General features: G+C 58.6%; 1 protein-coding gene across 2 annotated transcripts; it reads right to left on the bottom strand.

Moving 5' to 3' along the window:
* Nucleotides 1-2991: 2991 nt before the first annotated feature.
* CHST1 (carbohydrate sulfotransferase 1) lies at nucleotides 2992-20282 on the bottom strand. 2 transcript variants are annotated; one of them, XM_012529758.4, is made up of 5 exons: nucleotides 20188-20282; nucleotides 6999-7117; nucleotides 6265-6346; nucleotides 5615-5751; nucleotides 2992-5099 (listed from the first exon to the last, which is right to left on the bottom strand). In XM_012529758.4, the coding sequence occupies exon 5, from the start codon at nucleotides 5059-5061 to the stop codon at nucleotides 3826-3828; it is 1236 nt and encodes a 411-aa protein (XP_012385212.1). In that variant the 5' UTR covers nucleotides 5062-5099; nucleotides 5615-5751; nucleotides 6265-6346; nucleotides 6999-7117; nucleotides 20188-20282; the 3' UTR covers nucleotides 2992-3825. The 2 variants fall into 2 exon arrangements, with proteins under 2 accessions (XP_012385212.1, XP_012385210.1); XM_012529756.4 differs by having other exon boundaries at nucleotides 6999-7150; nucleotides 20188-20270.
* Nucleotides 20283-23772: the final 3490 nt, after the last annotated feature.

Here is a 23772-nt window from a genome sequence, read left to right as displayed (position 1 = left end):
TCTGATAGGACAAGACCAAAGAAATGTTCATAATTAAGCTGAGATCCAAAGGATGAGTGGATGTTAACTAGGTAAAGAGGGGAATAAGAGCAAACCAGGCATAAGGAACAGTCTACACAAAGACCCTGCAGTGGGACAGAGTTTGACATGTGCATCAGTTAGCTTTTGCTGCATAACAAGTCACGGCAAAACTTAGTGACTTAAAACAACAATAATTTTTAAATACAATTTTGTGGGTGGGTCAGAAATGCGGCTGGGTTCAGTCAGGAGGTTCTAACAATCTGGGCTAGATTGCAGCTGCCCTTGGCTGGGACTCACGTATATACGTCTGCATCAGCTGCTGAGTCAGTGAGGGGCTAACTTGGCTATTGGGTAGGGCTCCTCAGTTCACGGTCTCTCATCCACCAGCAGCATAGCCTGGGTTTCCTTCATATGGAAGTTGAAGGGTTCCAAAGAGCCCCAAGAAAGGACAATTCCCAAAGTTCAAGCACTTTTCATGGCTCTGCACCCATCACACTTGCTACTGTCCTATTGGCCAAAGCAAGTCACAGGGATAAGCCCAGCGGCCAGCGGCATGGAGGGAGGATGCTACCCACGGGCGTGGTTACAGGTAGGTGTGAACAAACGGGGGTGGTAACTGCGACATCTACCTCAGGGCATTTGGGGAACTGAAAGAAAGCAGACCTAGAGGGTGGAGAGTGAAGGTGGGCATGGCATAGCGTGGAGGTAGAAGTGGGTTGGAGCCAGGACATGCAGCACCCCAAAGCGCAGGCAGGCCCTCTGCTTTCAGACTCAGTCTTGTGAGTTTGGTCACTTCAATAAATCGCCCGAACTTCCCGGAGTGAACCCAGAAAATGGCTTTTCCAAGCTTGAGAAGCTGAGGGTAGGTTCTAGGGCCTAATCTCCCCCACAGTCCTGCCACAACCAGCACCACTATCAGCGCCCCATACTTTCCTGCCTCTGTGCCTTTGAACCTGCTTCTTGCTCAGCTGACAAAGATCTTCTCATCCCTCTCCACAGGGCCAACGCCTACATCTCCAAGACTCAGTTCAGATGCCGCATCCTCCGGGACGCCCTCCCCGACTTCTCTAAGTCCCAAGACCACGGATAGGTAGAATGAGAACATGGGGCCTAGAGAAAGAGCCTGGGGCTCATTATAGTAGTCTCGGGGTTTCTAGGACCAAGTCAGTGTCCCCACCCCGGCCTGTGTGGCTCAAACCCTGTGGTACGGTGTTTCCCCACGTCATAAACCATCTTTTCACCTGTTTGCCTCCCATGAGACAGTGTTTCATGAGGGAATGTCTATATCCCCTGAGCCTGCACACAGCAGGGAGTCAGAAATACTAGACTGAATGAATGAATGATTCCACTGCTAAGCAGTGACCCCCTGGGGCCCCCCGAAAGCCCCAGGCAGCTGCTATCACAGTAGAGGGGTGGGGGAGGAGTTCCTTTCAAGTAGGCAGGAATCTCCCAGTTCCAGCATGAAGCCGCACACCCAGAGAAACATCCCTGGCTCAGGGACGTTCCAAGGCAGGGCAGTCAGTGAGTGAGGAGAAGGGGTCCCTTGGGAGACAAGGGCTACAACGTCATTTGCTTTACCAGGAAAAGGAGCAGCCAGCCGTAGTCTCCACTGGCGCAGCCTTCCCCTGGGTGCTGACACAGCTGGCCAGGGCCAGCAGGTGAGGCCCACCTGAGCACTGATGTCAAGAAGCCAACTTAGAGGTCAGCTCCCTCGTCACAGGCGTAGAAGCAGCTCCTGTGAAGCAGGGACTAAGAAGAAAGCACCAAAGGCTCCAGGCCCTGCCCACCAGTCCTGACAGGGACGTTCCCAAATCAGCTGCCTGGTCTTGAAACAGCAAGGTGGAAATCATACTGTCTTCCTTTTGCATAAAAGAAACATGAAGCCCAGTGAGATAAGCTTAATTTAACTCATCAGTCCCTTTAGCAGTCATGGCTACCCAGAAAAAAAAAAAAAGACTACATTTCCCAGCCTCCCTTGCAGCTATATGTGACCATGTGACCAAGTCCTAACCAATGAGACATGAGTAGAAGTAACATCTGTAATTCAATAATGGCCAAGGTGAGTCATCCTGGCTCATATATCCAAGAGCAACACCTCAGAATGAGGGAGCCCCAACATGGAAGAGCCTGGGCCTGACACCTGGGAGCCAGCAGACCAGCCCTGAGCAGCTTGTCCCTGCGCTGTTATATGAGAATGAAATCGATTCCTATCCAGATTATGCTCCTGTTCTTAGGGCACCTGTCGTAGCACCTGAACCTCTATCCTCCTGCCTCAGGAGGAAGCCAGGACCAAGTTGCCTCCGAAGTTCTTCCAACTGATGAGCGCCACTAGAGCTGCCCAAGCGTCGGGTGCTTCCGTGGTTCCAGGACAAGAGCTGTGGTCTCCCAGCCTCCACAAGGAGCAGCTGTTCTCTTGGAATAAAAGCCAGGCAAGCTGCCTGGAGGAGTGGGAAGGAAGCAAGCACAGCCGACAGTCCACTTGTATACCAGTACACTGTGCATACCAGTACACTGTGTATACCAGTACACCTTTAGAGGTTGTTAGGAACCTGCAATACCTCTAGGCCAGTTGATAAGCAGCCACTGCCCTGAGCCACCCTGCCCTGTGAATGCTCCCCCTCCCCAGCTATCTTCCTCTCAGACCCAGCAATTAATAACACCTGCTACCGGAAGGCCAAGCCCTTCACGCCTAGCTCCAGGCATTCTCACTCAACAGGCCATGTCACTTGTCAAATATTCTGGACATCACTTCTTGGTGATAAGGTGCCTGGTCCCAACTGACTGATGTCAAATGAAACCCTGAACTCAGTGTCAAGGGTACCAAGGGTGACAAAAATTCGGAAAGCCGGAGCCCTGCCATTGAAATTCCACCTCGTGATGCTCCTCCCACTCCTCTCCAGAGCCAGAAACACCCAGATCCCAACAAGGCCCACCCACACCCCTTCAGAACGTCCCACAATCACACTCAGCTATTATTGCACTCGTTTATTTACAGAAAACACAGATAAAGCATTTCCATGTTCATTTAGCAAAGTGATCCACTCTTTTCTTTTTGGCTCAAAGAAGTATCACAGATGGACCCCAAGATCAATCAGAAACCCTCAAGATTCATCAGCCATCACTGGTCCAGGAGCAGCCACAAGACTCAGACAGACAGACAGCATCGCCACAGACTGGAAAAAATTAACAAGGTCCACGTTCACCTCACAGTAAGAACCTGCTCACCGACAGGCAAGGGTGGGCAGGAGGGGGCAGTTTCTCTCCTCCGGGGTGGGAGTGGGCGTCCGGGACAGGAAGCAAGGAAGGGGAAAGGGCTGGCCCCCATTCATAAATTAGAGAGGTGGTCTTTTTGCTTTTCACCTCTTCCCTTGTAGAAGAAAGACAGTGCAAAGCTACCAAGCGCCCACCACACTTCCATTCAAAAAGCGTGAGAAGCTGTGTACCAGGCGTCTCTCCCCTGGGCGCGAGTGCCCGTGTGTGTGCATGTGTGTGTGTTGAGTGTGGTGCTTGTAAACATTGTCGCCATCCATGTAGGAGACCCAACATCCGTGCGTCTGCAGCAGGAGGTGGGGTGGGGGCTGGACCCCATTTCACGCCCCCTCTGCCCCAGGGATTCCCATCCAAGACATAGTGCAAATTTCAGAGTCAAAAGGAGGCAGAAGGGCAGGGGGGAGGGAGCGGGCGAGGGGCTGGAAGGACACAGAGACCGGGCAGGAGAGGGAGGGGGAAATAAGGCAACAGTTAAAAACGGTTCGTTGTATCAAACCCAACACCAAGCGCCCCCACCCCCCCACCGCGCCCGCGTCACGAGAAAGGGCGGAAGTCCCGCTCCTCCACCAGGCTGATGGACGGGTTCCGCAGCTCCTCGGCCGAGGCGGCCCTCCTGTAGCCCAGCTGCGCCAGCACCTGCTGGCAGGCGTTCTGGGCAAAGGCCACGATGTCGTACGAGAGGCGGAAGCGCCACTTCTCCACCATGGCGGCGGAGTTGCGCACGGTGCCGTACTTGTGCTTGCCCAAGGCGGGGTCGCCCTGCGTGTTGTTCTGGATCCAGCGGGCCACGTGGCTGTCCAAGGGGATGCCCAGGAAGCTGTAGATCTCCTCCGTCTTCTGCATGGGGTTCCTGGCCAGGTCCTCGTAGCGCACCAACATGTACTTGCCCTTGAGCCACGGGGGCCGCGTGAGGCCGGTGGACACGGAGTTGGCGAAGTCCTCGCACACGGTGGTCAGCTGCGTCACGTCCAGGTTGTAGGGCCTCCTCCCCGTGCCGTACCAGAGCCTCCAGAGCCGGTAGGTGTCGCGGAAGGTCTCGCTGCGCGAGGCCAGGATGCCGCGCGGGTCTCGCACCAGCTGGATCACCTTCAGGTTTAAGCGCGGATCCTCCACCAGGGCCCGCAGGTCGTTGACCTCGGGCACCCGCACCGTCTTGATGGCCACGTGGCTGCGCTCGCGACAGGCCTCGGCCGCCACCGTCAGGTTCAGCAGGCCGCACTTGCGCACGCAGTCCCCCTCTTCCAGGACCAGGTCGGCGGGCCCGGGCGGGTCGCACACGGGCCGTGAGCAGAGCACCCTGCTGGCCCCGCGCCGGAAGATGCGGTCGGTGGTGTGGTTGACGGGCGGCGGCTTGATGTAGTTCTCCAGGAAGTGGAGGTCGCAGTCGTAGAGGCTCCGCAGCAGGTCGCGGCTGGCGCCCAGCATGACCCGCCGGTCGCTGGGGCTGCGGCCCTGGGTGAAGCGGGGGATGAGCGTGTTCTGGACGTGGTAGAGGGGCTCGAACAGGTAGAAGACGTCCAGGTGCTGGTTGAAGAGCTGGCCCACGAAGGAGGAGCCGCTGCGCGTCGTGGCCAGGATGAGGATGTGGGTCTTGCGGGTGAGGTTATAGGCGAAGGTGGGGCCCTCCTCGCACAGCCGCTCGGCCAGCCCCGCCTCGGCCAGCCCGGGGCAGGCGTGGAAGGACTTGGCGGTGAAGGTGCGGATGGCCGTGTACTGGATGGCGATGGAGGCCAGGGCGAGGAGCAGCACGGCCTTCCAGGAACAGTGCATGGCTGGGCGCCTTCATGGGGCTGCTCCACCGGCAAGGTCTGCGGGCAAAGGCAGGCAGCCGTCAGCGGGCAGCTGGGGCGCTCCGGGGCCGGGGGGACGCTTACCAGCTCCCTTGGAAGAGCTGCTTTCCGGGGGGCCAGGGAAATACCCTCGACTCGGGGCCCAGAGCTCTCACACACACACGCATCTTCCCCAAAGCCCAAGCAGCGACTCCGCTGGACATTGCCATCCTCGGGGGGCTCCTGGGAGCTGGGCAAACTGTTGCCAAGGGTCCTGGCCCCCAGAATTTACCCCCACGGGCTGCTGCAAGGGCCTCCTCTCTTGAGCTCCAGGTCCCTTAGGGGGGCCCTGTTGTGTAGGAATGTAGCACCCCCGACCTCCCACATCAAGGGAATGACAAGTTCTCGTCTCCAGCCATCCCTCTGCCAGTGCCCACCACCCTGCTGGCACCCCCTGCGTCCGCCAGCATCTTCTTCTACCCCCAAGGAAGAAGAGGAGTTTGTGTTAATGCCTCCTCCCAGCCCCACACCGGGTACAAGGGACCCCTGCCCACCGTGAGTCAGCGAGCTGCCAGCATCAGCTCATCCACGCCAGCGGGGCCAGCAAAGGTGGACAGCCGTGTCGAGCCCCCTCCAACTGGAGGACGCGGTGAGCAGCTATCTCCAGACGTGGCCTGCTGTGGCTCCCAGCCTGCAGAGACAGGGGCCCAGGTGCTGCTGAACCACGTCCCTCCCCAGGACCCATCGCTCTGCAGGGTTGGCTCTGAGCCACCGGAGGGGGGTCCAGGATGTAGGGCGAGATGATCCCACTGGAGGACAGTGACCTCGCCAGCAAGACGCGCTTCCTCCTCCCAGCACCCACACCAGCCAGCCCTGCAGGGCCTCCGCCCTTAGCACCTTCTGTCCACAGATGAGCTCGGGACCCCACTGTGACCAGAAATGGCCTCAGAGAAGCCAGGCAGGACAGAGAAAGGAGGAGAAGGTGGAACAGAAGAGGGCAGGAACTGCTCCAAGGAACCGAGGAAGCGTGGGGGGTGGCGACAGGAAAGCAAGGAAAGGGACCGGTGGGTCAAGGGTCCAGGGCAAGGAGCCAACCTGAGCTTGAAGATGCCCCCGGGTGAGCACTCCAGGCTAGCTCAGCCACATGCCCTGCGGAGGGGGGCGCTGCTCCAGGAGCGAACATGGGGAGGGCTCAGCCACTTACCGAAGAGGGGCCACTTCGAGCCGGGCACTGTGCGGCCACCCGTCTCCTGGACCAGCCGGCGGTCCCAGTCTGTGCAGCAGGCCTGTGGCCAGCAAACAGCAGAGAAACAGGAGGGGAGGAGTTCGGGGTGGGCCTGGGTCCCTAGCGCCCCCCATCCCTTCTTTCCCGTGTCTTCTGCCCCATGGAATGCCCCATTCGGGCCCCTGGGCCCCTACGTCTGTTCCCGTTCTCCCCAGGCCCAGGCTGAGGAGGGTCCCGCCTACTCTCCCAGACTGGCCCCCCCACGCAGGGCCCTGGCCAACTCAGTGCCACCTCGGCCCTCCAAATCCTAGGCTGCATGCCACCCCTCCATCCTGTCCACCCACCGCTCCCAGCGAGCAGGGAGGCTGGTAGGCCTGCCCACCCAGCAGACCCCGAGGGCTGGTGCCATCCCCCCGGGGGCACCCTCCCCATTCACCACCCAAGAAATCACAGTTGCTGCAAAGAAACCCTCGTGCCGCAAAGCCCCCAGACCTGGCAGGTTCCAAGCCCTGCTCTGGTGACCGAGCTGGCTCCACCGGCCACAGTGGCCAACAACGGAACAGGCTGTTATCCCAGAAAACCTGGCCCAGCGCACAGCCCAGATTGGCTCTGCGCTTTAAATAAACAAAACAAGCCTGACCCTTCACAGTTCAGTCGGTTCAGTGATTCCCAGGAGGGGGGAGGCGGAAGTGAGCAAGGGCAGGGGGACTCACCCCAGGCCTCGAGGTCCACGCTGCGCTCAGCTGTGCACAGCCCAGGCCTGCTCCCAGGGGGCCGCGGGCGGGCCGGGAGCCGCTTCTCCCAACCGCTCTGGAAAGAGGGGAGCGGCTACCTGGAACTCAAAGCAGAAGTCAACCAGGCAGCTCTTCACCGCGGGGCGTTAAAACACCAAGATCACAGCATTAACGTTTCTGAGCACTTCCCAAGTGTGATTTAAACTCTGTCTGCATTAGTGCATGGACACCTTGGAGAACTTTATGCGGAAGGAAGCCAGTATTATCTCCATTTCACAGGTGAGAAAGGGAGGCACCTGCCCGAGCTCAAACACCTGCCTTAAGCCCAGTCGGGAGGCTCGCCAGAGCCCACGCTCTGTTCCTCTATGGAGATTTGACACTGTGGCTCTTGGGATTACATGAACTTGGCCTTCAAGCATGCATGCAATCAATGTCTGCATCCCATTTGTGAATGAGTTCGAGAGGCACTGGGCATTAGAAAGGGGGAGGCAGACAATTTCCGGGACTTGGAGTGTGTTCTTTCCCTTTGCCATCTGGCCTTGTTAATCTTTTGTTTCGGGCTGAGGGGGTGAATGCATGTGAATATCCCACATCCAGCTACTTGGCATGACTCCCTCGGGGGTGGGACAAGAGGGTCTTCATTTCCCAAACCTGCAGCACTGCCTGGCTCGGCTCACCCAGCCCTTGGCGCCACGTTATTCCTTACAACCCACTCTGGGCCCTAATTCCCCTCCCCCCTCTTCTGGATGAAGACATTGAGGCTCAAAGAATAAGGAAATGTGCAGAAGCCAAGAAGGAGCAGATTTTTTTTTACCACCAGAGACAGTTAACTTGAGGTTTCTTAAGAGTTCCTGAAAAAAGCATCCTCTTGTTTCCCCTGAGACCCCACTGATTCTAAGTAATTTTCCCTTCAGAACATTGGTTCTTCTGCCTTGAGCCAACGCCTCACCTGCAGTCTAAGCCCTGGGTACTGCCCTCCGCATAGAGCATCTGCTCGGTCACCATCGGGTAAAACTCCTCAGTTAAAAATAATGCCATGTTCAATTATCCTCTTTACTTTTTCATCACCTAATAAAACACTTTTAGTCTCCCCCAATCTCCCCCGCCAAACAAACAAACAAAAAAATAGAAGTAGCAGAGACTAGAACCCTCTGGGTCAGACTCCCAGGCTCGTGCTCTGCTCCCACCCCACCCCCCTGCCATCAGCTTAGGGTGGAAGAAATGGAGCCGAAGCAGTCTGCTGGCCTTGGCAAGGGACACGGAGGCTTGGCCAGGATGGTGACGAGATGCTGAGGCTCTAGGGCCTGGGGGTCCTCTTTAAGGATGAAATGACCCTTGTTACCTATAGGAAGTGGTACTGTGTCACCGGGTGGCAGTAAATAGGAAAGGGGGCCCAGTCTAGATTCTTGAGAACCTTCTAAGGTGATCTGAGAAAAACCACAACCGTGACCAAGCCCCAACCCCACCCCTACCTCACCCTCTGCAGCAGAGGATGCTATTTCCATCGGAGGGACTAGGCGAGGTACCCAGAGAGAACGGCCTCTCTGCATGACATGTGACCTCACTGCCACAGGCAGGACCACCTGCCCAAGGCCCCCAAGACAAATAGTAGAGAAGGCCATCAAAATAGTGCCAGGGAACATTTTAAGTTCCTTAGGGGCCCATCCTTTAGGTGCAGTGTCAGTTCATCTGGGTGTACTTCTTTTGTATTTATTCACAAACATTTATCATTTCTCCAGCAGGTGCCAGGCACCATTCTAGGCACGATGGGGCAAATAACACCCAAAGCAGTAAACACTTACTGGGCTTGAATGACCTTTCTCCCAGGCATCTGCCCGCTTCATGGGCATTACCTCATCCCACCCTCATGCCCGCCCCATGAGGCTGATCCTGCCATATCCCCATCTGAGAGAGAAGAACACTGAGGCTCCACAAGGTTAGATGATGTTCCCAAGCTCACACAGCTAGCAAGGGGCAGAGCCAGGATGCCAGCCCCAGCAGTGTGCCGCCCACACTCGAACCTCCTCCCCCATCCAGCGCCTTAGCCCACTTGCAATCCACCCCCTATGGTCCCCACCAAGACAAACAGGACCCTTAAAATGGCACCACTGAATTCAAAAACGGAATTTACCCCAGGTTTTCTTTACAGAGAGCACATTGCCAGGTAATAGGCCTTTTCAGTTCTCCACTCTCCTGCCACCACCCAGCAAAACTTAAGGCCAGGATTAGAAGCTGCTGCCTTCGCTGATACAACGGAAGTAATCCTGGGGTATAGAAATTCCTAAGAAAGTAGGATTCAGCTTCCCAAGGTGCACCCTGGGCACCAAGAAGGGGGATGTGTTTGAGGGCCCAGGCCCTGCCCCCAGGAGGGCAAAGCCAGGGCGTGGGAAAGGGAAGACGGGAGAGTCAGACCCTCCTGGAAATGCCAGTCTCCTGCCAGCCTGGCAGAGCTGGGCCCAGGACTGGCCAAGCGCCCTTGGTATGCTAGAAGCGTCTGCCCTGGAAACCAGAGGCCCTGGGGGCAGGTCCCACTTTCCTGAGGACGCCCTGGCCCTTGAGGAGACTCCTCAGTGCCCTCGTCCTCCAAGCCAGACTGGGAAGCCAAGAAAGCCCCGGGTTTCTCGCAGCCTCTGGCACGACCTCCCCACACGGCTGGTGAGCCAAGATCCAGGCAAACCTTAGACCCAGGACCCTGCATCTGTCATTTCTGCTGGAAGGCAGAGAAGGTGGTGGATCCCCATTCCCAGCAGAAAACTAAAGTTTCAGTCGCAGCGTCTGCCACCTTCAGGTGGGGTACAGGGTGGGAGGGCAGAAAAGCTCCAGATTGAAAAGCTCAAGCCATGGGCCCCTGCAGACCTGACCTGCCCCTTACCAGCTGCAGGGCCCAGGTGATTCACATCTGTGTCTGAGCCTCAGTCTCCCCACCCATAACGTGGGTAGTGGTTGTAAGAACGAAACGACTTGACACTGGGACCTGGGCTCTGGCCCCAGCCTGGTTGATCTCAGCTCAACAACTCGTTTACTGGAACCCCAGCCAGATTTCATATTCTCTCTGGGCCTCTGTTTCCTCACCTGCAAAACTGGAATAATTATAACAAAGGAGACTACGAGGACTAATTAATACAGGATCTGGCATAGGGTAGGCATGGAATAAAGGTCAGGTAAAATCATCAAATGTCAGGTTTGTTTTTGGTCGGGGGGTGGGGGAAGCACCTCAGAACAGATCATCCTGTAACCCACAGGGTCTGCCTCTGGCAGGGGGACAGACACTCTCCCCGACTGCTGTGCGGGAACCTCTGCCCACCACCCCCCTCTAGCCTCCGCTCCTTTCCACACCCGGGGCTTTCTCACACCGAGCCGCCGCAGTGGCTTTCCTGCTGCCCTCTAGTGGCCAGGTCCCATAGCGCAGCCTTTTAGCCCTGCGTCTTGGCTGTGTTCAGAATTCCTGGCTGGTTGACTGCCCCCTAAGCTGAGGATGCAGCCAGCGGGGAGATGATGCTGCAGGATGCAGCGAGGTGAGATGCTGGCACGCCCACCTGGGCCGCAGCCTCGGCTCTGGGCCTGGGGGCCTCCAGGCGTCTTCATTCTTCTGGTGGTTTGCACCCCCTCTTCCTCACCTGTCCACAAGAAGCCAGCAGCAACAGGCACCATCACCTCATTCCAGGGGCCTCTACCCCCAGTCTCATCTACCTGGCAGTGAACTGAAGGCCATGGGCAGGAACAGCCCACCCCTCCCTGTGTGGCCTCGGTCTTGGTCCCTGGGCTCTCAGAGCCCCAGTTTTCCCATCAATCCAATGACCAGTCCGGCAACTGGGTTCTCTCATCCCAGCAAGGCCTCATACTCCATCCTCAGGGGCAGAGCCACACATGCTGCAGACGGAGGGTCCCTCCTTTGGGAGAGGGAAAACCCCAGACATCTTCCCAGGCACCCGCCCAGGACGTTCTGTCCCCTCTTCAGCCTGATCCGTGGTGCCCCAGTGGAGCCCAAGAACCACGGGGCTCTGCCCCCCACCCCCACCCCTGCTCTATGGAAATGCCACGTAACCCAGAGCTGTGGCTCTTGACCTTTTCTGGTCCACAGCCTCCTAAGAGACACAATCTCTCTCTCCAGAAAAACCCATCTGTGCCCACAACTTTACACACACGATTTAGGAGGCTCCTAGACCTCCTAAAGCCCACCCATAAGCACCCTTTGCTTCTCTAGAGGCTCTACCCCTTTGCTATTAGGGCCCAACCACCCCCCATCCTCTGGAATTTTCTTTTCAACCGAACTGTATCAGAGAAGGCTCCGCAGATCTGCTTGTACCAATGTGGAACAATCACTCAAGATCTATTAAGTGAAAAAAGCTAGGACCAGGAAACACGTATACCACTATTTCTGATTTTTTAAAGGGGATGTGTGAATGTATATGTGTGTGTAGTTGTATATATATATATATAAACAACCACTGAAAGAACTTGCACAGAAGTGGTAACTACAGATGCCCAGGAGGGGTACCTAGGAGCCTGGGGGAGAGCAATCGCAGTTTTCACTGAGCGTTTTGGTTCAGTTTTAAGTTTCTTAGTCTGTAGGGAACAGGGGATGCTGCCCCGTGCAGGAACTGGTGGATCAGCCCTGGCACCTCACCAGGCCTCCTGCCCTGTCCCCAGTGTGCTGCCAGCCATCTCTCCTCTTCTCACTCCCATTTCCAGGGCACTGGGGCCAAAGCCACTACCTCTCTGCCAGAGGTGGGCCGCTAAGGACTGCGGTGGTCGGCTGGGACTGCCGAGTTAGGGCAGAGCTGTAAAATAAACAGGACCTCAGAAGGGGCTGGGGGCGGTGCAGAGCAGCTGAGGTTTGATTTGGGAAAATGACTTTCCACCCCCAGTCCCACCTCCCAAGATTTTCCTCCGTAAAGAGTTTGTGATGCACGGGGGGGGGAGGTGGGGGGGGAGACATAGAGAAAAAAAGAATCTGAACACCATACTGCTGGCCAGACTCAGGGAACAGGATGGACAGGCCCTAAGGCCATAGATTCAGGAACTGGAGCCGGGGCAGAAGGAACTGGACGTGAGGGAGGGGCTGGCAAACAGGCCTCTGGAACTGGGACTGCAGAGAGGGAAGCCTTAATCCCTGGGTTTGCAGGGGCCAGCACTGATCCACCACAGACGTCTGTTTAGTTAAGGCTCTCTATGATGACACATAAAACAAAGTTTTTTTTCTTCCTAAGGAAAATGAGGTGATGAAATGAGACAAGGGGAAAATAAAGGTAAGAAAGTCTCGAAAGAACTTGGAAGCAGGTCAGCACATAAGAGCCAAGCCACTTGTGGGCTACACACACAGGCCAGAGCTTCCTGGCAGCCAAGGGGAAAGGGGAAATATTTCATTTACATGCTTCATAGGATCCACAAGATAAAGATTAAAGCAGGCTATGCCTGACACTGAATCCAGCACAAGAATTCTCCCGAGGCCTCCGAGAGAGCCCTGCACATGGACCACAATGAATCACGTCCTCAAGACCTTCTTAGCTAAGAAATCCAAGGACAAATTTCACTGGGCTGTGTCCTAGAGCATCCGTCAACGTGGGCAGTATGCCAACATGTGTCTCAGTCAGTGCAACCGACTGAAGGCGATCTAATGGGGAAGGCACTCTGACAGGTGAGGCAATGCTACAATGTCCAGACTCAGATCTCTGTGGTCTGGGTCAGCCCAGGGCAGACTGGGAGAAACAGTGCTTCTCTCTGGCTCATGCCCGCCTTGACTTGGATGCACTAAGGCCTCTCGATCTTCTCCCAAGACCCTGCGCCAGCACGAACACAGTGTTTGTGTGCAGTCTCAAGAGTCCCTTGACCTTGACCAACCCACGGGCAGAACTCCAGCTCCAGCTCATCCCTGGGGCACCTCCAGGTGGGGCGAGTTCTCAGTCATGTTTTCCAGGCCAAGCACCCAGAGACTCACCAGTGTCTCTGGCTAGATGCGGGCCCCACAGACTTTCCAGCAGCAGCAGAGCTGCCCGGCTGCCGCTCACGAGCTCTGATGTCCCCACAGCAGGCCACTCCAACGTCCACAAGTGTAGTCCCCGGGGGACACCCGGGGCCAAGAGCCTCCTTGAGGAGGGCCTCGCCGCCCGGTGGTTAGGCACCGGGGGCCGGGCGCTGCGGCCACCTACAGCCTTTAGGGCTATGAACCCTGAAAAAGGCGCCTGACCTCTGGCGGCCTCAGTTGTCCCGACTGATGAAATGGGAAAAACAACACAGAATCTCTCAAATATGTGGGTTGTGAGACACAAAGACAATGAATGCCAACACCTAAGCACAGTGCCAGGCACAGAGCAAGAGGGAGCCGTGAGCGTTACTTTCAAGGGCTCCTCTAACCTCCGAACAGGCAACGTTGGCCTGGAGATACTCAAAGAGGTTCCAACAGCTGCCGCGGCCACCTCCACCAAAGCTGTGGGTCTGGAGACCCCACCGCTGGGACTGCAGAGGGCACGCCCACCTGGGGGTTGGAAGGCAGCTCGCTGTCCTGCCAGGCCCGACCCGAGAGGAAAGTTTTCAGCAGCAGTGGGGAGTGTGACTGACCTTCTGGCCAGGGCACAAGGCCCCAGTGTGCCGGCTCCTCGCGGGGCAGAGATGAGTCAGAACGGCCCAGCGCGACTCAGACAGGTCCCCCCACAGCCCGGCGGCAGTAGGCGGGACCCTTCTGCCCTGACACCGGGCGGAAAGGCCGGGGTTTCCTGCCTCCCCCCAGCCACCACCACCAGCAGCCACCGTCAGAGCCGGAATAGAACCGAGGCCCCACCCCCTGGATCCCAGGACTTGGGCCCATCCTCCCAGCTTCAAGGATGGGAAAACATTAACAGGAGCTGGAGCGCAGGCAGCTGCCGCCGTGGGGCCGCGGGACAGCATGGGGCCCTCTGTCGCTGAAGCCTGGAGGCTCCAGTCTTTATCCCCTCGGGGGTGAGCGGCAGGGACTCAAGGGGATGGGTGGGGCGCCGAGTCTCACCTGGCCAGAGGCATCACTCCTGCCCAGGGGCTGCCCACCATACACAGGTGCTACCACCTCCTTTCACAGGTGAGGGGCAGCGAGATTCAGGCAAGTGCGGCAGCCCACCCAACAGGACGCAGTTAGTCTGTGGTGGAGCCAGGACTCAAAGTCGGCTCTGAGGACCCCCGAGCCCTAGCCCTGCCCTGGCCACACCCAAGAACAAGAACATCAGCCCAGCACCTGGAGACTGGAGGGGAAAGGCAGGGAGCACCCGGGCCAAGGTTGCCACCAGGATCCCAGGACAGGCGAGGGCCAACCTTGACTGTGACTTTCCCTCTCACCCGGGCATAGGCTCATCTGACAAATACCTGAGGGATCAGGTCCCTGGGATGGCAGTGGGGGGGGGGGGGGCAACTCATGGCAGGAAGCAGCAGAGGTCAGGGGGCTCCCAAAGGATGCTGAAAGCAGGGGTGATCCCAAGGGTCCCCGAAGGCAGCCTCTGGGGCCTGGGCTGGTGGGGAGGGGCCGCTGTGAGGCCAGGACAGGACTCTGGGGACCACTGCTACGGGTGTAAGGAGCTGGTCACAGAGGGTGGCAGCACCCAGAGAGCCCGGGAAAAAGGAGCCCGAGAGGCTAATTCCAAGGGTGGTGTGGGGAGCGAGGATTAAGGAGTCTGCCTGGGCCCCCAGACCACGGGCCCTGCCGCACCTGGCCCCTCACATCCCTCCAAAACGTCTTCCAAGAATTCCCGGGTCCGATGGGTCCTCTCTCTCTGCAGTGCCAAGCCCTACCTCCTCCAGGCAGCCCACCTGAGCTCTCCCCAGCCCCTACAGGTTGCCCCTCCTGGCTGGTTCTCCTAGCATGCCCCACGGGTCTGTGTCACCTCACCATCTCCCAGGGGCTCACCCTCCCCAGCTGGAGGACGACAACGAGGACAGCCAAGAGATACTGGGCATGGATGCGAGTGGAGCGGTTTCCCACCTGATGGGCAGCAACCACTGCCCACCTGCCCCCCACGCAGGCACCCCGGGCCCAGGCTACAGAAGTAAAGGGAAGGTGGGTGGTTTTATGGCCAAGGGGCCCAGGAAGGCAGCCAAGAGGACATCAGAGAGTGTCTTTAATACCACCCAGCCTATAACAGCCTGGGATGGGGCATGGGGTTTGGGCTCAGGCCCAGATAAGCATCCTGAGCCCAGGGCTTACCACCGGCCCACAGACAGGTCCAACGAGGCCCCGGCCCCAGGAGGCCAGGACAGCTCAACCTGTTCCCCCCACCCCGTCTCCTAGGTGGGAAGCATTAGGGGAAGTACGCTCCCTATCGCAAATGTGACCACTCGGACGAGTGTCCCTGCTCCTGAATCAACGGGGACCTCCGAGGGCGGCAGCCGCTGGCAAGGGCCCAGCCGTGTTAGGAACGTTCACGCCTCAGCTCATCTGCTCCTCTTCAGGAGCCAAGGACGTACAGGCTACAGCTGTGTCCATTGCACAGGGGAGGGACCCGGGCTCAGAGAGGCGAAGTGACCTGCAACCGAGTTCATAAGGGCAGGTAGATGTCTGAATTCAGGTGCATGCGTAGAGCTACAGGCAGTGAGGTCCCCGCCTCTCCAAAGTGTCCCGTAAAGGCTGCCTTCCTTCCCCGCTCTGACCTCCTAAAACCCTGTCTCCTAAAACACTTAGATCATTTAGCTCTCCTGGCCCTGTACGTCTGCCTTAAATGGGTCCTGGCTCCACGACTTATTAGCTGGGCAGCTTTGCCCTCTGGGAGCTCCAGGTACCCAGGTGAGGGGAGGCCACACCCACCTCCCAGGGCAGGGGAGGGCTTAAGTGAGATGGCACATAGAAGGTTCTTAGCATAGCACCTGGCACACAGCAATTACTCAGCCACTGAGACCACCAGTAACCTTAGAGCGGTGGCAGCAGACAGGCTTGTCTGTCTGTCTGCATTTCTCATCTGTCCTGCAGAATCCATCCCCCCTCCCCTCTCTCCTGTCCCTCCCTGGGTGCCTGGGGCACGCGGCAGGGACTCCGCTGATAGCGGCTGAGGCTCCGGAAAGGGAAGGGCTGCGCGTCCTGAGTGCTCCTGACAATTCCCGGCCCACAGCCTTCCAGCTCTAATCAAGGAGCAAACACAAAGAGGGAATCTCTAAACATTTAGAAAACGCAGAACCCTGTGCCCCACGCAGCACCGTGGGGATTTATAAAGAACAAATCATGCCCGACAAACTTGATAGCTTTCTTGATAGAATTACAAGACTGGTAGATGAAGGAAATGCAGGCAGGGTAATATATCTTGATTTTTAGCAAAGCATTTGATACGGCGCCTCGAGTAATCTTACAAAATTAATCCAAACCGACTTGGCCCTCAGCACTTATCACAGGGCCTAAAAGCAGAAAGGTGCAGGTCCCAGGGCCCTGGTCCCCTGTGGGGCAGGCAAGCCAGGGCGGGAGGGCCAGGAGGCGAAGCGTGAGGGAGCGGGGCAGGGCTGACAGGACCCGGGAGCCTCAGGTCAGATCTTATCTAACGTCTTCATTAACGATCCTGAGAGAGGGAGTAAACAGTCCGTTAATGAAATTTGCAGAGGATATTAAATTGGAAGGTGTTGTGAACACCACTGAGGACAGCAAAGCGGTCCAGAGAGACCTGGCGGGAAGAACCTTGGCAGGAAACAGAGAGGGGCTGTGCCGGGGGACTTGGGGCAGCATCTGGGGATGCCTGGAAAGCCAGGGAAGAGGGGTGGGCAGCCCCGGGTGCTGTGGATCCGGGAGAGGCCACAGCCAGCAAGGCTCTGGCCAAGCAGGCAAATGGCAAGAAATCCCGGTTTTCCCATCTGTGCAATCGAAGGTAGGCCCTGGGTTCTCGAACACGCCTAGCCGCTCTGACAGCTGCAGGGATGGGAAAAGGTCCCTTCAGGGAACTTGGAGCTACACCCACCTTGCAAGAGGGAGGATGGGAAGGGTGACACAAAGGGGAGGGGAGTCCCCAGGTCAAGTCCTCGCTGGCACCCAGCACCTGCCCGACACTGCTGAGGCAGGCACTGCGGGGGAGGGGGGCGCGCAGGGGGGAGAGACCCTCGCCCTGCCAGGGTCCACTGGACAATTACAGTGGCTCGGGCCAGAGCCCCAAGCTGGTCGGGACCGGCATTGTGTGTTGGGAACATTTCAGCAGCCTATAGCCACAGAGATTCTAACCCCGCTGGGGTGGTGTGGGGACAGGGGAGAAGGGTCTGTAACCTTTCTGGAAAGTTCCTGATCCCTCTTTGGCTAATCATGAGAAAGGAGTTCCTCCTTCAACCCGATGAACCAGCTTCTCCACGATCAGATAAGGTGGCCTGCCCCATCCCCCAACTCCTTCTGTCCTCACCGCCAACACCTCTCTCCACTGTCTCTCCTCTTCCCCGCTCCCTCCAAAGGGGCTGCCGTCCCTCTCACAGGGGCTGAAGGAGGAAGCTGCCCATTCATCTTAGAAAAGCTCTAGACTTGGAGGATTTGCTCCCACAAGACTCCAAGACAGGTGGGGTCTGGGCAAGAGCCAGAGCTGCCGAGCTCCGTGCCCAGCCTCAGCAACCCTAAATAAGTACTCTGTGGAAGGAAGAAACGGATGGCTGGTTCCCAGCTCGGGGGTGCTGGGCTGCTGGGGGAGGCTCTGAAGCCCGAGGCCAGGCCTGCCAGATGCCAGGCCCGCCTGCCGGGAGGCAGAGCAAGGAGCCAGGTGAGCAGGCCTGGGAGTTCCTCCCAGCCCCCTGAACTGATTCAGCCGAGCAGCACTTACTCAACACCCACCATGACTCTTCTAGGCACGTGCCACCTGTGAAGGCATTTGACCTTCACAACAACCCCAGCAGGTAGGTGCTCTTAGTGCCCCCGTTTTACAGAGGAGGAAAGGGAGGCACAGAGTGGCGGCCACTAGCCTTGCACCTAACCAGAGGGCCCATAAGGGAAGCAGCAGCCTGCCAGGGGCCACAGGGACAGCTGACGGGCTCCCAAAGGGGGACCCCAGTGAACAGAGAAAAGAAGCCCCTCCCAAAGGGGGGCCAGGGCCAGCCTTGACCCCCACCAAAGGGAGTCGGTCCAACTCCAGCCCCACTTGTGGAGCTGATTTTACTATATGTTTCCCTTCTCCCCCACCGCCGCCCGCTACACCGAGTCCTCCGAACAAGTCTGTTTCCATGGAAACCATACAGTGACTCAGGGCTTCGGGACCTTCTCTGAACCAGATTATGAATATCAAATGCTCCTTCCCCGCACCAGCGCAGAGTGGAGTTGGGAAAGTAGAGAGAGACCCACAATGGACAAGTGAGGGGGTTGTGCAAGGGGATCCCAGGGGAGCACCAGACTGCCCCCCCCCCCCCCGCCCTCCGCCACCATCCCGTGCAGGACTGGCATCTGGACCTCCCTGCAGACTCCCTGGGGCAGACGTACGCCTCCTCGGGTGCACAGGCACACATGCCCCTAGTATCAGCACCATCAGCACCACCCTTCCTCTGGAGCTGGGACCTGGGAGGGTGAGGGGTGCTCTCTGTGTGGCTCCTCCAGAGTGGAGGCCAGCACATGGCAGAGATGGCAGAGGGGTCAGGCCAGAGGAAGCGAGAGCTTGACTTCAGATGCCAGAGATTGAAATCTCTGGCCAAAAGCCTGGCAACTCTTCGGCAAAGAGAGAAATTTTTATTTTAGGGGGGAAATGGGCCCCTGATCTGAGAAGCGGAAGCCAGGTGTTCAGGGCTTTTATGGGGGGGGTGCCCGTGACTGCAAAGCCCCAGCACGGCTGGGGGGATAATGAGCAGAGGCTTCCTCCGGCTGGCACACCCCTCTCCTCCCCCACCCCACCAGCCTGGCCTGGCTCACCAGCCAGGATTAGGGACAGTGGCAAGGAAATGAAAGTTTGCAGGACACCAGCCTCCTGGCCTCCCACAGGGGCTTGCAGCCCAAGGGTGGGTGTGCTCCCTCTTTTCCCTGGCCACTCCCTGGAGGCCCAGGAGGGAGGGGGCTGGAAGAGGTGGGAGGCTCGATACCTCCCTGGTGAATCCAAGGTGTGAGTCATGCTGGTGAAAGCACTTTGAAAACAGAACAGGGTCATGATGCCTGTGTGTGTCCCAGGCTACTAAAGACCAGAGCCTGGCTGCTGCCTGACCCAATAAGGTCCCTGCCGGAGGTGGCCGGGCCCCACCGCACCAGGGGAGGAACCTCCTGCTTCGGCCCCCAAGAGCTTGCCTCTTACACTTCCTGGCCCCACTGGCTTGCTGAAGCAGCTACCTGTCCAGCCAGGGTACCTGCCTCCAGCCCCTGCTCCTCCCAGCCCTCCAGGAAATGCTGGGCCAAGTTTTTGTCCTTGACGCCCACCTCCTTTGCCCCTGCCTCCACCTCTCCTGCCAACCGCCTGACTAAGCCCATCCTCTGGCACCCTGGCCAGGAGTGGCTTTTTCTAGGAACCGCAGGCTTAGGAGCAGTTTTAGCCCATCAAGAGGAAAACAGCACCAGAGATGAGGAACCTAGTCCTGGGGTGGGCAGGCCCTGGGGACGCGGTGGCGTTGGAAATTAGGCTGATGTGCCCACATTTCCTCCGTAACTTGGCCTTTGAACCTCTGGCTTCACGGCTAGAGCTACTCCAGGCTGCTGCTGTGAAAGCGAGCACTGGGGGCCCGGGAGCCTGAGAGGGGCTGCTCCCCGGACCCCCCCTGAGAAGAGGAGGCTCGTCGTTCTGGCTTCCGTGGGGGGACTCTGGTTTCCCCTGCGGGCGGCCCCGGCCCCACCGCTGCTTGAGGGTGCGGGTTGGGGCTGGGAGCAGGAAACCGAGGGCAGCCCCCTGCCTCCGGGGGCAGCCCCAGCTAAGAAAGTTGGTGCAGGCGCAGGGGCCCCGGGGCTTGAGGAGTCTCAGCAGCCCGGAGCCCGGCGAGCCGCTGGACCTTGAGCCCGGGGCAGCCCCCGAGAGCGCTCCGCAGCGCAGGGGAGCCGGGCGCCCCGGGGGCGGCAGCTCGGCTCAAGTTTGCTGCCTTCCCCTAGTGGGGGCGGGGAAAGCTGGGGTCAGCTCGGCGCTCACCCCGCCGGCCCCGGGCGCCCCTTTCTGCATCCAACAGCCCCCACCGCACCGCCGGCAGCGCCTGGCCCAGAGCGGAGGGGCGTCTCGCACCGCGCCCCGCGCTCCTCCCGGCTGCTGCGGCGGAGGGTCCGCTCCCGCCCGCCCTGGGGCTCGCCTGGCCCGGCCGATACCTGGTCCCGGGCGCGCCGGGGGCGGCTGCAGCGCCCAGCGCCGGCTCCATCCTCGGGTCTGGAGTCAGGCTCGCCGGGGGCCCGCGGGTGGCGGCGGCGGTGGCGGCGGCGGCATCCTCCGCCTCCCGCGCCCTCCTCCTCCGCCCCCCCCTCCTCCCTCCTCTTCCTCCGCTTTCCCGTGCCCCTCACGGGCCCCTCCTCATGGCCCGGGGGCGCGGGCCCCAGAGTGCGTTCTCCGGGGCAGGGCACGGGACCGAGGACGGGAGCGCGCGAGCTAGCGCGCCGCAGCCCCGGGCGCCGGGGAGCAGCCGCCGCAGGCACCCGAGTCGCACGGCGCGCCCGCCCGCCGGCCTCGCGTCCCCGAGCCGAGAGCGGTGGCGGAGGCGGCGGCGGCTCCAGCGCCGAGCGAGCGGCGGGCGCGAGGTCCCGGCTCCACCCTCCTCCCTCCCGCCAGCCGCCCTCCCGCCGCCCGCCCATCGGCTGCCGCCCGCCCCCTTTCTTTCCCACCCCTTCAGCGCGCGCCCACACGCCCCCCGCGCCGCGTCGCCGGCTCCCGACACCCGCGCCACCCCTGCCAGCCGCGAGCGCTCGGGCCAGCCCACTCCCCGGGCCGGGGTAGCCACACCTACTCACTCAGCCCCGGGCGCTTCTTCCCATACCCCACCCAACCCCACCAAGGGTGCCCACTGTGCCGCCACAGCCTCCCACCCACACCCCACAGGAGTCGGACTGGAGCCCTAGCCTGGCCCCAGACCCAACTCTTATTTGCCTCTTCCCCTGGCAGCGCAATGGAGGGTCTCCAGAACCCTGGACTGGAGCCAACCACTTTGCCCTGCCAACCCCTCACCACACACCCTCAACCCACCCTTCTTCCCCCACCCCTTCATCTCCAGTGAGGGAATGAATCATTGGCTCCTGCTCCGGTTGTCCCTCTGGGGTAGCGTCAAAGCGTGACTCGGGGGAGGCATTAGAGTGCATTTGCTGGCCCAACAGGAAGCCACCCCCTTCCCACCAGACTGCTCTTGGCCTCCTGGGCCAGCAGGCTGAGCACCTTGGTCCTTCCTTCTCTATCCAAATATTGACTGAGCACCTCCCATAGGCCAGGCCCGCCTGGGCACTGGGGACTCCACAATGACAAGACAAACAGGCCCCTGGCCTCTCACAGTGGGGTGGAAAAGAGTAAGCCGACAGGGCGATACCCTGTGCTCAGCAGGCCCTGGGCTGGAGGGGATGGCAGGGAGTGCCGGCTCTGCCACCGCATGTGACCTGAGCCTGGGGGCTGTCCCTGCATCTGGAGAATGGGATGGTGGCAGACTGGCCCATGCCCTGGCCCGACTCAAACCTGAGCAAGAGGTTATCTTCTGAGGCTGCAGAAAGCAATCAGCTTCCATCTCCACCCACCTCGGAGTTCTTCCTGAACCTCTGATTTCCAGCTATGGCCTCTCCATCACCCCTGGACAGGGGTGTCCAGAGAGTGATGGCTTGAAAACTACAGGGGCCCCTGGGAAGGCCTCTCAGTGGAAGCACTGAAAAGCACAGCTGCCTCCATCTCATGCCACAGACAGTGTGGAAGAGTAGTAAGCCACCAGCTTTCCAGGTTCAATTCTAGGTCTGCTTGTGTTGGCCATGCGGCCCTGTGTGAGGGAAGCAGCCTCTTCGCACCTCAGTTTCCCCTTCTGAAAGATGGAGATGGGGTCCTCACCTCCTGGGGCCGCTGTGAACCTCAGGTGGTGAAACATATGCAAAGCACTCAGCATAGTGCCTGGCACACCGTAAGTGCTTAATAATTGCACAGAGATTATTATTACTGTTGGCTAGTTGGTATTTGGGGTAGCCAGGAAGGAACATTCTCTCCATCACCGAGAGGAGAATGTGCCCTTTGTGATTCTCTGGAGGACTCGGAACTCAATTTATCAAGAAAGTCTTGCTTTTCTCCACCCAGAACCAGGTGGCATGAAGGCCCCAGCCCCAGGGGTCCCACCAGCCCAAATGGTCATTTATCTGGGTCAAAACTGCAAACTCATAGTTACGAACTCCTCCCCTGAACCCGTCCCCAGGCTCCGCAGCCCAGCTCCACCAAGCTGGAGGGACTGAGGTCACCTTCCAGGGTTTTCCTGCAGCAGCTGTCTGGTCTCAGCCCTGCCTGCCCTCCACCGGCTGCAGCCAGGGGCGGCAGGGCCAGTCCTCAATCCTGACTGCAGGGTGAGCGGCTCTGCTCCCCGCCTGCCCCCCGCGGAGTGGCAGTGCTCTGGGATGCCCAACAAGAATGTCTGTCCCGCCACAGGAAACCCAGCTCTAACAGGACCGAGCTGAGCCATCAGAACCTTCCTTTTCACCCTGTGTTAATCCCTGCCCAAGTTTTCAGCCTGACGAGAATAGTCAGGGTTTAGAGAGAGCTTTCTCTATCTCGCACTCTCAGATCCAGCGCCTCATTTTTCAAATTCTGGCGTATTTCGGGGAGAGAGGAGGGAAATGTACATCTGGCTGACATGAAAAGATTGGTGTGGTTGTAATGCAAAGATGGAGTGGAATCTGGGATTTCTTTTTGAAGCACATTTAAACTCTAAAAATAGACAAAAGCGCCACTCTCAGAAGCACCAGGATTTTTGTTTCCAGTTTCTTGGACTGTCTCAGTTGACAAGCATGTGTGTTTCTTGAGCACCTCCTGTGTGCAGTGCACCGTGGCAGGTGCTGTAAAGGAAAGAGATGGGGGAGAAAACAGAAGTAGAGGACTTGTGCTCAGGGAATTTGGATCCCACACAATGAAGCTGCAAAGATGAGTCTCTGCAAATGGGGCCAAGTACAAAATGTGTAGCTAAGTCAGAGAAAAATGGAGCCTTGAGGATCATTCAGGGAGGGCTTCCTGGAGGAGGAGAGAATTGAGCTGAGGCTCGAGAGGTGGGTAGGGTATAAAAGGGAAAAACAGCAGGAAAGCCTGTGAGAGGAAACAGGGGCAGGATGGAGCTCCTTTGTGGGATAGCAGGGAGACTGATATTAATGGCTAATGTTTGAGGCCTTTCTTTCCATGTGCCAGGCACTGTGCTATTTTGTGTAGATTGTTTCATTTAATCCTCAAAATAATCCTATGGAGTAGGTGCTGCCATTCTCATTTTTCAGGAAACTGAGAGCAAAAGAGGTTGAACAACTTGCCCAGGTTGGCAGTAAAGAAATGAGGATTTGAACCCAAGCAGTCTGGCAGCCATTCCACTCTGCCACATGCCCCCGTCTTAACTGCAGGGGTGCCTGCAGGGAGGAGCGGGAGGGCGAGCGCACGTGGTCGGGCCTTCAGAAGCCCGCACGGGGAGGGGTGTCGTGAAACAGCACCCCCGGGCCCTCCTGGGCACCTCTAAAATGACACATTCCCTCTCCTCCCCTCAGCGGGCAGGGCCCTTGGGTATTTGGAAATTCGTTAAGGGATTTGGGGGCCCGAGATCCTGGCTTTTTAATATCTCTCGCCTGTCCATGTGGTGGCCGTCTGTGCCACCCACCTCGTTATTTCAGTCTGTTCTGGGAGATGGATGGCCCAGGCTTTGATTTAAGATCTGCCACTGCGATCCTCAATTTTCCCTGTCTCACAGGGGACAC

The sequence above is a fragment of the Dasypus novemcinctus genome, chromosome 10, assembly GCF_030445035.2.
Source record: "Dasypus novemcinctus isolate mDasNov1 chromosome 10, mDasNov1.1.hap2, whole genome shotgun sequence".
NCBI lineage: Eukaryota > Metazoa > Chordata > Mammalia > Cingulata > Dasypodidae > Dasypus > Dasypus novemcinctus.
Note: the sequence above shows the minus strand (reverse complement) of the source record. Positions and strands in the feature narration are given on the sequence as shown.

Excerpts from the sequence above, each read along its gene's own strand:
- CHST1 (XM_012529758.4), bottom strand. The coding sequence starts at position 5,061 with ATGCACTGTTCCTGGAAGGCCGTGCTGCTCCTCGCCCTGGCCTCCATC.